Source organism: Ambystoma mexicanum, chromosome 8, assembly GCF_040938575.1.
Source record: "Ambystoma mexicanum isolate Mex_15411 chromosome 8, UKY_AmexF1_1, whole genome shotgun sequence".
NCBI lineage: Eukaryota > Metazoa > Chordata > Amphibia > Caudata > Ambystomatidae > Ambystoma > Ambystoma mexicanum.
In genome coordinates this window covers 856,229,230-856,243,194 of record NC_090929.1, presented here as the reverse complement: position 1 = coordinate 856,243,194, position 13,965 = coordinate 856,229,230, and the positions used below count along the sequence as shown (strand labels likewise).

Here is a 13,965-nt window from a genome sequence, read left to right as displayed (position 1 = left end):
GAGGAGACTGGACCAAGGAGCAATGAGAAGGCTATGGCTAGAACGTTGTAGAACGATAAGAAACTGCCAATGATCAAGCAAAGAAGGGACGATTAAATGGCAGGGTCGAAGACGGGGCTTGCAAAATTTATTAGCCCACTAGTATTGGCAGGTTGTTTTTATGAAAGGTGAGCACCATTTGCATGATACTCGACCGTGCTGGCGAGTATGGGGATGTATGAAACTTTTTTCCATTTACTACAAACACACTTTGTAGTAAATGGAAAATACAAGTTTCACTATGCATGCTTGTCAGCATTGCACCAAATATGAAGTGTGCGTATGCAACATGCATCATTTTACAAAATGCACAGGTACATATGTTGTCACCCAGCAGTGGTCAAGAAGTAGTGGAACTATGTTCCCTACTGGCCTGCACCGCTCTCCACAAACCCCATCGCCATGCCCCCTCCCATGCACAATACAAACCCCAAAACACATGTGCCTGCTGATTAAGGGAACGTCCAGTGCAGAGCACTGAAAGTGCAAGCTTCAACTTCTTCCTACACTCATTTTAAAAAGAAACCATTCCGGAAAGGTTTCTTTTAAAAAATAAAAGGATAGGAATGGTAAAACTTAATTAAAAGAAGTATAGGAGCACTGCTCCCGACCGCTCCCGCCCACTTCGACCACTTGTCACCAGTCACCTTGGGGCAAGTGCATTTTTCTTAGGTCGATTATGTAAACTAAGGAACTCGCCATGCAGGTCTAGTGGGATTTTTCAGAATTTGTAAGACCTGGAAGAGATGGAGGCATGGGAAGGGCTGAACAACAGACTGGGAGGTCCCGGAATTAATATTTCGTTGCATGCTGGGAAATAAGTCTCAACCAGCCCTGTACCAAAGACAGAGGGAAGTTGAATGCTAGAGAACATTTCACCTAAAACAGGTCTACGAAGGTAAATCATTTGTCGCATTCTAGAAAGTGACGTCTTATTCCTTAAGCAAAGTCTGGCCAACCATGAGAAGGATTCTTAATTATTTTGTGAGAAGCTGAATTTTCTTAATTTTTTTTTAACCCATCCAAGCTTATGAAAGTCTGAAAAAGATGGTAATAAAATGGGTTCCAACTTTGAAAACATGGCGAAAGAAAGAATTATTTCAAGTCCAAGAAAGACAGGAGGATATGATATGATATGGTATTTGTAACGCGCCTATACACAAGTGTTTCAAGGCGCGACGAGGCAGGGAGGGAGGGAAACAAGGGGAAGACAGACAAACGATCCTACTAGGCCAGGTGTCATTCAGATCTCGCAAGTGCAGAGGTAAGGGGAAAAGGAGGAAGTGCAGGGGGAGGAGGTGGGGGGGAAAGTGCATTACAAGGTAAGTAGCGTAAAAAATAATAAATAATAAATAAAAAGGGCCAGCTGGTGGCAAGTGCGAGGTAAGTGCAGAGCAAGTGCTGGGAAGGGGGCTGTAGGGATACAGTGACAGTACCACAGTGCAGGGGGAGCCAGGGAGGCAGTGCAAGTGGAGAGTGGCTGGGCCCTGGACCGAGGTTGCTGAGAGTGGCCCAGATGCAGGTTTAGTGCTGAATTCAGTGGGGAGTTAAGCAGGTTTAGCAGGGGAGAGGGAGAGAGAAGGCAGAAGCGAAGAGGAAGGTTTTGAGGTGCTTCCGGAACCGGAGATGGTTCTCCTCAAGTTTCAGGGAGGCAGGAAGGCTGTTCCAGAGGGAGGCCCCTGCTGCGGAGAGAGATCTACCCCCAGCTCGTTGCTTCGAGAAGCGGCTGACCATGAGGGAGTTGGAGACGGATGAGCGAAGGGCTCGTGAAGGAAGATATTTAGGAAGAGAGAGTTGAAGGTATTTAGGTCCCAGGCCCCAGAAGGCCTTGTGGACAATGCAGAGGGTTTTGAACTTAATCCTCGCAGCCACTGGGAGCCAGTGAAGGGATTTCAGTCCTGGAGAGATACGGTCCCTGGGCTTGAGGCCAAGGACAAGTCTCGCAGTTCTGTTCTGGACAAGTTGCAGAGGGCGGAGAGTGGAGGCAGGCAGATTAAGATAGAGGCTGTTACAGTAGTCCAGGAGAATTTGAATCATGTGATGAAAGTCTATGAATGACGCAAGGACAAGGACGCCTTTATTATTATATACTGGAAAAGGAGGACTTCTATCCAAGGTAAAGGGCAAGGCTGAGGGAGAAAAATGTAATCTGCTGTCAAACACTGGGAAACTTGGCTCAATACGCTAATTCAAGTTCAGATTCAGGAGGCAGAGTCAGAAAAGGAAGCATGAGCTACAAGGGAGAGGTGGAGCAGAATAGCAAAGTCAATTGGAGACAGATGGAGGTGTTTATTGTCTAGCATGCCAGCCATATCCTTTGTGAAGACAGGACATTGTCAGAGGGTATTACTTGCAAAACAAAACTGGAGCATAGCAAACTGAAAAGCAGACAGTCAAAATTATTGGACATACGGTTTATAGAAAAGCAATATCCTGCTTTGAAAAACGGACTAAGATCGATCCACAAAGGAACCTTTTGTCAGAGACTTGGAGAAGAACCCGAATTAGTACACTTCATGAACCTGCTCTTATTCAGCCTTTAGCCGCCTAACACAAACGTCCAAAAGCTGCCACAACGGGGAAAGCACTTTCTAATGATTGAGTGAATGAGTTCACTATATGACACCATTCTAATTAGGGGTCGCTCTGTAACAACAATAAAAGTAATTTTCAGCAGCCATGGTAACAGGTTCAGGGTCCTGGTCAGTATAGATGAATCAAACCAAGCCATAACGGTCCCATTCGGTTGGGTCGAACATTTTTGATCAAATTTGTTTTTGTGGTAGATTTTAACAAAGATAGATGCGAGGGAAGACTCCTCAAAGCCCCCCCACCCATTACCCCACTAAAATGATTTATTCAGCTAAACTCACACCCCCCCCCACATATATTAGCGGCAACAGTCGTTAAAATACATTTGATAACATCGAATTACACTAAATCTGCTGCGGCACAACCTCCCTATCCTGGCCAGGACATCATTATAGCTGGTTGTAACAGCCCATGTATTGTCCTTGGGAGATGCCGCTTCTGAAATAGGGTTGATTCAACATGCTTTTGTTAAAATCAAACAGACATAACATGCTTTTGGTATTTGAACAAAGTGAGAATTTGATTTATTTTGTAAGGCAGTAAACATATGCAGGAAATCTAAAACAGTGCTGGATGAAGGTTACTAATACACAGGAAACAAACAAATGCAGTCTAAAATTGGCATTCAACTGAAATAAAGTTAATATCACAGACACAGCAGAACAGAGTCTCAGATACAGTGAAGTGGCAAATATTAATTTAAAATCTTGATATGGTATATTCCGTCTGCATTAAAACAATCCCTTTAAAGCATTTCTCGGAATGCCTTAATCAGGCAGCAGCACAATGTTCAATTGCCAAAGAAAACAGACTTTCGAGGGAGAAGTAGCCGATAGCTGGCCCATAAAGGTTCCAATTGATAAGGACTGGAATAAAGTATTCTGAAAAACAGGAGGCAATGGTAGCATAGACTTTAAATTCACTGGAATGCATGGGTGTATAGAAAAATAATATGTAAAAATGAGACCTTCATTTCATAACGCTGGCACATTGGTTCGTAAATAAGACACTGGATTGGGAAAAGGCATTGACGCGATTCCCAGAACAGCTTGGATTGTCCTTGCACCATGGTCAGAATGCACTGAAACCTATTTCGGGCCTTATTTTATAATGTTAGATAATATTTTGGAAGAAAAATGCAGAACTTTAGAGTGGACCGGTTGGAAGTAGATGCCTCCACTTTCATGTGGTGTTTACACATCCCAACAACTCCTTCAAGACATCTGAGATGCCACCTGTTCAATAAAACTGGCCAAGTTGATGTCACGCTCTGAGAGACCCCCACAGTCGTGAGTGCTCAAGGTGATGTGGACCTAGAGAAAAAAAAATGAATAATTGTCAGTGGTTCCAGTAGGCGCACAACCATCATGTTAAGATCAAAGCTTTGATAATGCTGGACCACAAACTTAAAAGCATGCATACAAACATTTATTTCAAATAAAAGGAGCCCATTTGGGATTTCATGAAAATGAAAAATGAACAGGAAAAGAAACTTGGCTACTTGGAGTAGCCACACTTTTAAATCAATCATAAACTAATGTTTATAGATACAATTCAATGCATGCACAGACCTTCATCAATATGCTAGAAATGGGTAAGAAAATATCCCATTTCCTTTTTAAAGTCCTTACCCAACAAGCATAAATGCATCTGAATATTAACCCTGTAAATAGCAATTCAATTGATCATTGTATTTGGAGCACTTCAAAGCAGTGGCTCTTTGCACGAGTCCAAACATTAAACATGAATATTTAGTACATTCTTAAATAATAACCCTCTTTGGAGGCCATTATACCATGAGGCTTACTGGAATACAGTTTCAAAAGTTGAACCCACCTATCTTCACACCCCCCCCCCCCATATCCTCAAACTAACAACAAAGCATCAGTTATATCTACAAGTTGAATCAGACTTGTGAAATAATTTACCAAGTTTTACTTTAATGGAAGTTTCATGCCTGTGGTATATACGTTTTTATTTCGAGGTGTACTGTGGTAGTTGGGCTCAATCCATACTTTGCGTTCAAGTCGAAGGTTATATTTTTTTACAGTAGCCATCAGTTATTCTATCTAGAAGTAACTAACAAGGATGCAAGTTGCCAGAGCTACAGTTTCAATCTCCTGGTTGGCACAAGAGCAAATGTAAAAAGGCAGGATCCATTCCATTCTCCCTCAACGTCAGAAGTGTTAAAACAAGTATGCAGTTCCTATCCCATGCACATCTTGATGGATTTTATTTTTCAGCAATTTTCTCAAAATAAACAAAGCAGGCTGTAAAAAAAAAATCCCACCCATTCTTTTTATCATCGACTGCATCGGAGTTTTTTTTTTTTGACTGCATCGGAGTTAATCTCATAATTTAGCAAAACAAATACGTTGTGGTAAACTACACAAAATGACCGCAAAGCATTCTGGTGCTGTTCCCATTAAAGAGCAAATCAATCTCCATACATTCCTTATCCACTCAGTTTTATATGTTTATTCAAACTCATTTTGGTCTGTTTAACTTCCAAGATCATTTTACTTAAAAGGTTCAGTGTAGCCCATATCGATTGTATATGTATTTGGATGATCATTATACTAATAGTTGGGACGTTTAGATTAGAAATAAATTAACTAGCCTTGCCAGATTTACACTTTTTCAAATTCTATTTTTATCAGATGTGCTTTTGAAAAATATTTGAATTTATGTAAAATGACAATGGCAACCACGGGAGGTCATGACTTAAAATGTTGACTGTTTGAATCTGGCTAGTTTTGTTAATGCATTATAACAAAAAATGTATTCTGAAACTTTGTCATGTTTTGAGATTTTAAATATTGTTAGAAAATGTTGATAACCTATCACATTTGCTGATGCTGTCTGACTAACTACAAGGGAGGCCTCAAGGATTGCGAGAGCTGAGATGTATGCGATGTGAGGTTTGATACCAGCAGATTTGTACAGTAGGGCTTGTGAGCCATCTGAGTTTGTGTGTGGTGTAAAACATGCATGATTTTTTTCAGTGAGGGTGTTTGTGATGCAAGAAGCAAGGGAAAAAGGAGGAAAGGTAATAAGGGCTCAGTAAAGGTTCCTCAGATGCAAGGTGGTGTCCTTCTTTGGTTGCAGCGTTTGTAGTGCGATTTAAAGATCGTGGGTAAGGAATAAACATACACACAAAGATACCCTTGTTGTGGCCTGTCCATTAGATGTACATTAGACCAACTCCTTGCCCAGTTTTAGGTATATGATTATAGCAGGGTCTTGAAAAGCCACATCTTGAGCAGTTTCCTGGTGGTCCTCTTCTATGCGAAGTTGCACAGTTTGATGCAGAGTTTACTGGACCTTGGTGTGCAAAGATACTGCTTCCTTATGAAGGAAACGGCCATTGTCATGGTAAGCAAAGTGGGTGATGCATAGGATTTTGAAGTGTATTCCTTTCTTGACCAGGAGTCAATGGAAAGTGCGCAACTCCAAGATAATGTGTTCAAACCTTTTCATTCTATGGCTTAGTCTGGATGTTGCAGTTTTGGAATCTCTGAAGAGACAGTCTAGAGGCAGAGATAGAGGCGATTTGCATAGTCCAGTCTTGTTAGTACTAATAAAATCATGGCCGCAATACTCTGGGTAAAGTAGAGATGACGGTGTATCGCACAGTGCAAATATAGAAAAAAGCAACTTCTAACAATGGCTCATGCCTGTGGTGCAAGCGCGAGGCTGCTGTCCACTGGGGATCTTTACGGAGGATGATGGTACTGTGTAGGGGCCCAGCTGTCATGATGCCTACCCTCGGAGCACCAGGCCAGGCCCAGCACCCCCGGAAGCAGGCATCATGCCCTCGGGTAAAAGCCCAGCGGCCCCTTATAGGGGCTCTATGGACTCAGTCCTGGCGCCAGGCTCATAAAGGGAGGTGTTTTGTGCACTTACCTGATGCGGACCATGCTGCATGCTTCGGCCTCCCTGAGACCTGAAAGAGACTATTTTTTCATAGGGACTATTTTTTCACTCGGGCGTGGCCAGGGAAGGATACATACCTAGTTGGGGAAGGATACATACCTGGGACTTCTTTGGAGGCCATTTAAGCCACGCCCAGACAGCAACTCATGCTTCGCGTTGTTCTGCTTCCTGCAGCTTAACGCTCACCGTGTCTGCTCCTGCTCCTGGACTCCAGCCACGCCTGCCTCGAACCTGGAAGACCTGCAAGGAAGGAAGAGAAGAGAAATGGGAAAACCAAGGACTATTTCAAACTTCTTACCTGCATCCGGAATCTTCTCGCCAGCATCCCTGAAGAAAGACTTCCATTTAAAAGCATCGCGTTGCTCGCTGCAGCGCCACGCTTCACTCACCTGTCCTCGAGACATCTCCCGGCTCCATCGCAGCTGTCAGCATCGGACGCCACATCTCTGCACCTAGGGGAGAGAGGAAGAAACGAAAGGTGAGCAGAAGGAACACTGAAGGAAAGCCTGATTAACAGCCATAATACCTACCGGCTTTTCTTCCACATTTCGGGTCGGCGCCGCCCCGTTGGCAGGTACCGTACCCCGGCCCCTATGGGGAAGGGACAAGAGACATTTCTGGGGAATGATAAGGACATTTAGAGGGATCGCCCTCATCACTACTCACCTCGGCAGTTTAACCCCTCGACGCATCGCCTTCATTCTGCACCTGAAATAAAGGACAGATCACAGGTTAGAAAGACAACATAAAGGGGGCCTCACTTGAACTTTGAACTTTCATACTTACGGCGCATCGCTCAGGAAAGTCAAGTGGATTTTGCCAGCGCCATTCTGAAAACCAGTGAAGTAACTGGACGAACGCGCACCCCTGCACCAGAAGCAGGATGGAGAGTTCATCCATCCAAACCATAAGGTGAGCTTAAACCGGGGTTTGGAGGAAGTTAGAGAGGAACGAAGAGGGAACGGGGGGAGCTAGCACACTATTCTGCAGACTGTTAATCCCCTTTCTCATCTGCAGAAGGATATTCCTACGGGCCAGGCAAGCACGATTTGGAGGTCCTGTCCAATCGGTGTTCCGGGTCCTGCGCATCACGCTAGAAGAGGCCACAGCAATCCAGACTAGACCAGCGCCCCCGTGGGAACCAGGTGAGCGTTACGCCAACTCCTTGGGCTAATAGATTCAGTTGGTGCTTGATGCAACTGACTGCAGTTCTGTTTTGAGGGGGTACAACTTTAGACTGTTGTCCCCCCAAGAGTCCACATGTACAAGCCATGGTTACTTTTTGAGTTTGTAGATTATCTGTGCGTCATCTTCATAGTCGGAGCAGGTGACACCAGACAGGCTGATTAGGTACGGGGGCGGGGGGAGGGAAGGAGTCATGCAAATGTTAAACAGGAGATGTGAAAGAGTGGATCCTTGGGGTATTCCACAAGTTAGGTGCGGCTGGGATCTGAAGGGAGTCATGGTGGTGGTTTTGCTTGTGAGAAAATAAGTGATCCAGTGTAGTGCAGCTCCTTTTATTATGTATAATGTCTTCTACCTTAGAATAATTCTGCCAATTGAGTCCGACACTGCTGCGATGCCCAGCTGAATGAACACACACTTACAGGTGTTGTCCATCTTGTTCTTTTGCATGTCCCAGATGGAGCTGGGGGCTATACACCTCAGCCTAAATCATGGTTCTGCAACCTTTGGCTCAAGAAATTTTGGACTAAGACTCCCATGATTCCTCATTATGGACTATGGTGGCAAGGGTTGATGGAAATGTTAGTCTGAAGCATCTGGGGCGTACAAGGGTGTAAACCCCTGGCCTAAAAATCATGCTGGGCCCTGAATATCATCATTTGTTTCCATGTAGTGCTCGAGTTTGCAGTATATGAACTGAACTTATCCCAATGAAAGAAGTGTTTGAGATGGGGCAATAGCTTGCTGGGTCGTTTGTGTCAGCAGTTGGTGTTTGAGAAGTACACTGACAAAAATAGAGGTCATAGCCAGTAGGACACACAGTAGTGAATGAGCCAGAAAGAGGATAGTTTGACAGCTGTCGGCTCTTGCTGCTTGATGATCATTTTATGTAAGTGGGGGGGGGGGGGGAAGGGGTTCTGTACTTTGTGTATGTCTAATAGGGATAGAGGTCAGTGAATGTTTGTTCATGGATTTGTAGGAGGTTTATTCTGCAATGTGCATCAATTTGATTACAGTTTGTATTGGGGTTGTGCTACAAACTGCTGGGTCTTTGAATTCTTGGACGATCTAATATTATTTTTCAGGCTTGTGTCACTTATATACGTAGGGAGACGTGTGCTTTCCTGGCTTTGATGATTTCGTCCCTGTAGACAACTGCTAGCAGTCTTCTCGTAGGTTGTTTGTTCTTATTTTTTTTCCTCATTTTCATTTTTCTTTTTTCAATGTGGTTTAATTTTCGAGTGATCCAATTAGCAAATTTCTTCTTTGACCTTTTAAATGGCTTTCTGGTGTTATGATGTCCATCAATGCCAGTATTCCCTTCACCGTTTATACCTCTTTGCTAAAAAAACCACCACATTGAGTGACTAGTACAGCCAACACCCCTGACGATATCTAGAAACACTTTCCAAAGACAGCACTGAAAGCCCAAGGGCAACTGTGCTGCCCCCACAATCAACATGCTTGCAACCACACTGGCAGACAACCGGTGCAACACATTCTTCAAAGTAGGGCCCTATTTAGCCTTTTTAAAACTAATACATTTCACGTCTCCCATTGTGATTGAAACGTCATGCATGGAGTTGCAACATAGATTTACTTAGGCCTTGTACCCGTCCCCCTGCCACCCTCTCCAGCTCCCCTTGCTCACCTTCCATTTCTCGGCCACTTCCTGTGGAGTACATGCCGAGAATCTTCGCCGAGTCCCCTATAGCTTGTCTTATGCAGGGGACATTCACAAAACACAACCAAAAGACATCGAAGTCAACGAACCTTCTGCTCAAACCCACTATCTGACCAAAAAGAGCTTGAGAAACTAAGTTCTCCATCAATGATCCATGCCTATGGAATGCCAATCCCCCAGAACGAAGACTGGAACTGTACCTACTCAAATTCACAAGGTCACAGGAAATACTTCCGCAGGGCCTTCATCTCAGACTTAATAACATCAATCCTTCTGTCATCATGGTCTCGATTTGAAATGCTGTGCTCAAATGGTCATCTGGACAGAAACTTCTCCAAATGGTAATTTCTGTTTCATCTAAAAAGGTTTCCCCAACTGCCTTTCATGACCACTACCCTTTTGCTCCCTACACTCTGCTACTTTCCAATCTTTTCCCCGTTTGGTACTTCAAAGTGACTTTTCATATGCAAACGTGTGTTACAAGAAACTAAATACAGGAATAGTGAGCAGACAAGCGAGTGTGAATGTGTGAAATCATTGCTGGACTAAGTCAATTTCTCAATTAATATTGTGGATGCCATCACTCTCCCTTTCATCTATAGGATGAATTATATTTTGGTGGAATTGTGGGAAACTAGAAACCTTTGGACTGACCCAGCTATATGTGGATACTGGGGGAGACTGCGCTCCTGTGAGATGATGAATTCTGGGCTCATTGTGCAGTATGACTTAAAGCGCAGTGTCGAATCCCTGTTTCAGAAAAATTCAAATCAGCCAAAGATCTTGTCCCGGAGTACAGAGGAAGTCTGGATGTAAATATGCAAAAGTGAGGTGGACAGCAGAGTCAGAGGTGAAAAAAGACTGCTGCTAAAGATTCAAAGTCAACGCCCAGGCTTTTATGGACTTAGGAGAACAAATAAGAAAAGATTACAGAAATTGATGAGAACCTTGGTAAGGATGCAGAATGCAAAAGCCCTAAAGATACCTAGAAAACAACCTAGATTTGTAACAATCCGTTGTGCAATCCCTTGCCTTGGCGACTAACAGCAATATCTTCCAAAGTACACCCACCCACACACGTACGGACCAACTAAATATCCTGGCCATGTCTGCACCGTAGGGCCTGAACATACCTTGCCTTCATTCTAGTTCTTCTTGTGTGGTGTCAAACATGCGTTTGTCTTAAAAGCAAGTATAAGGTGTTTCTGGCTTGTAACTGTTGTACCTATCTGTATGGGTGGGCTGCAATCTGTAGGAGACCCGAGTAGGGAGTCTAACATCTCACTGCACACATGTGCATCGTAGTATTACCCAAGGGGGAAAAATATATGGCCCCAGTAAAGACCCAAGGGTGGTCCCTCACAGGGGATAAAGCTAAAACAGTGCTCGTGTTCAAATAAACAAACACTGTCTGGCTTTGAAAATAAGCAGGATCCACTTTCCTTTATATAATTGTATGCTTTAAATCAAACATTAATACACACGTGCCATATGCCTTGTTGAACCCTTAAATGAGTCTTTCTCGTTTAACACAGAATGGGAACAGTGTTTAACAATTTAATTTCATACAGTATTCAACATCATTAGTCTCATATGTTTTGCCTTAGAGTGGCCTTAGTATGTCCATTGGAGCAAACCTGGACCCAACTCATTGACATTTGTTAACTACTTCTTCATTTGAGTGAGTTTTTGGCAACCGAGAACATATGCCTACACCTTCGTTAATTTTGTCTTCATATACTTCCAAGCAATCCCCAGAGAATGTGCGCATTTACATTCATTAAATATCTGTTCAACTCTAATCCTGTAGATTACATGAAACATGCGCATTCACCTTGGTTAAATATTTGTTCAACATATCAAGTGGATTCCATGAGCAAGTGCGCATTCACCTGAGGTACCTAAATATTTAATTTGGAGCGGGCCATAAATGCCCCTTACACCAATAGTACTCACACTACCCTAAGGCGGTATCTCCCTCTCTCCCAGCTACCTCCAGTTACCCAGTTATGAGACTGGGCCAAAATCCCCCCCACCCCTATGGACACCATGGAGCGGGTCTCCTCAGACAAAATATCCCTGTGGGGATTTATAAAGCACTGCCCCTCCCAGAACGGGAGAAGAGTTAGATAAGGGTCCGACTACACCAGCCTTGGCCTGAACGGGCCATGGTAAGATTTGTGAGGAACACTTAATGTGCCACCACGGTCTAACCCCCGCCGTGCACTTCTGCACTTTCTTGCAAATGTCTCTTAAAGTAGGCCCAGCCTCCTGCTGCCGGAGAGGTGGTTAACTTACAATTTCCTCTCTCAGTCCCATGGTATGGTAATGAAGATATCACATCGTCGTCCGGGCACTCCTACTCCCACGCGTAATCCGGCAGTCCGCACACGCAGGGCCCAGGATCCCATTCTCTGTGTTTCGCTTTCCTACCTGCTTCCTTATACTATACTCGCTCACAGCCTCTCTCTCTCCCCCCTTTAGTAACGGACACCAGCCGGCAGAAACACAGCAAGGGTGCCCTCCGGCACCCTCTCTCGACCCTGGGTGGGGGAGAGAGTCTGGTTTCTGTCTGGCAGACTGCCCGAAACTTGGAGGAATCTTCTCTGGGACCAGAGGGCCTGGGTGCCCTCAGCGGCAGCCTCAAGCTCCTTTCCCCGTTTGTCTCAGACCTCTTCTCCCTCTCATCGATCCCCTCCAGCCCATATCCTATGCGGGGACTCAACTCCGCCATCAGGGGAGCCCGCTCCTGTCCTGAGGTAAACATCACCTCAGATACAACCACCCTCCTCCTGCTGGTGGAACCTACCATAATGGTTCTACACCTCTCTCAGCGTGCCGAAACAACAACAGAAGCTCTCACAGGATACACACAGTGAAACTAAAGTGTACACACAACTTACAGCCATAACAAAGTGACATATATTACATGCTAAAAAAAAAAAGAAAAACAGGAATGTGTGTTTACACAAGGAACACATCAGTCTCACAAAAATTCGGTGTGCATCGGATTAATCACCTGGCCCTCAATGACGACATACACTCAACTTTAAAAAATACTTCCAAGTCTGGTTCGTTCTTGGAACCTGTATAACAACCAATCCAATGATAACATGAATAATGAATGGGCTATTGCTGTGAGAAACATCTAATTTAGAATTTACATACAAGCTGAAAACCCTACTTTTTCTTTCAGACCCCACTGTTGCTGCTGCCTGTGCGTCTCCAGCACCAAGATGCCTTCTGGTCTACTGGCACTTTATAAGTGACATTAACATAACAAATTGCTAAAATGGCCCACTGAATCCCTTCCTCACCAACTCAGAGGTTTATATTCTGCATTCCTTTAAGATGGGGCTTCTGCTGCACCTGGCTGCAGGTGGGTTCTCAAATATCAGATCTCTGACTCCATCACACTGAAAAAACAGGACACTATTCTTTAGATACTATGACCATAACTGAGCCCTGGCTAAAATAATACGCTGGCCCCACGTTCAACTCTACTTTACCCAAGGTTACACCATGATAGCCTCGCACAGGGAGCATAAAAGAGGTGGCGGAGTTGCTCTTACTAAAATGAAGAAAAAAAAACACTACAAATATAAAAACAATTCCTTCAAGATTCCAGATTGTGAGGTTCTAAATGTCACCAATGCCCTTTCTGCTGTACCTTCCGCTTACCATATTATAATATAGTATCGACCTCCTTGAAACACCCCCCCCCCTGACCCCCTCATTGCGGTGATGCATCCATTAAGATACTACTGGAAATAATCCTCTCTCACATTAAACCTTTTTTATCATTCATTATTTGGGATATTTCAATTAGGATTTAAATGATTTCAGCGATGCATTGGCCCTGGTTTTCTATACATCCCCCAGAGAGCTAGGGTTGTCTCCTGGGTCTTTAAATATTACATATACTACTCCTAATCAACATAGCACAGTACCAATTGAGTGGTTGAATTATGCTTTAGTGCTTTTCCACAAAACCCTTCCTTCACCCTGGCTAATAATACTATTTTCAATTTCCTATAGAGAAAAAGAAACTACTGATAAGCTTAGTCCAGGATTGAGGGAACTAGATTTGGAAATTGAAGGTGGATCTACAGCAGAAGCTATAACTGATCAATATTAGAATGATCTTCATATCACTAATCAGTTAGCTCCAATGAGAACTAAAACAGTTAAAATAAAAACCATGAGGAATAAGTGGTTCACAGATACCTTTTCTAAACAAAGGAATATAGTGTGTAAATAAGAGCACAAATGGAGAAGAAACTCGAATGACTAAAATAACCTTATCTTAAGACTGGAAAGATAAAAAGGACATTTGGAGCCTGACCTACAACCCAATAATACAAACTCTTTCCCATGCCATACACCTCTTACTCCTCTAGGTTCTTTGCACTCCTGTGAATTCCAAGTTGCCTTTATTGAAGACATTAGATCCTTCGTGTCAATCCGCCGGGAACTTGTGCTCGACCATGGCTATTAATGCTTCTGTAGACTCATTTGGACCAATTATC

General features: G+C 43.7%; 1 protein-coding gene across 1 annotated transcript in view; it reads right to left on the bottom strand.

Annotated features, from left to right (window-relative positions):
• Positions 1 to 3,124: 3,124 nt before the first annotated feature.
• PCBD1 (pterin-4 alpha-carbinolamine dehydratase 1) overlaps positions 3,125 to 13,965 on the bottom strand; it is a 147,487-nt gene continuing 136,646 nt past the window's right edge. The window contains exon 4 of the mRNA XM_069610735.1: positions 3,125 to 3,944. Within this exon, the coding sequence (XP_069466836.1) occupies positions 3,846 to 3,944 (99 nt within the window). The 3' untranslated portion in view covers positions 3,125 to 3,845. The remainder of the gene's footprint in view (positions 3,945 to 13,965) is intronic.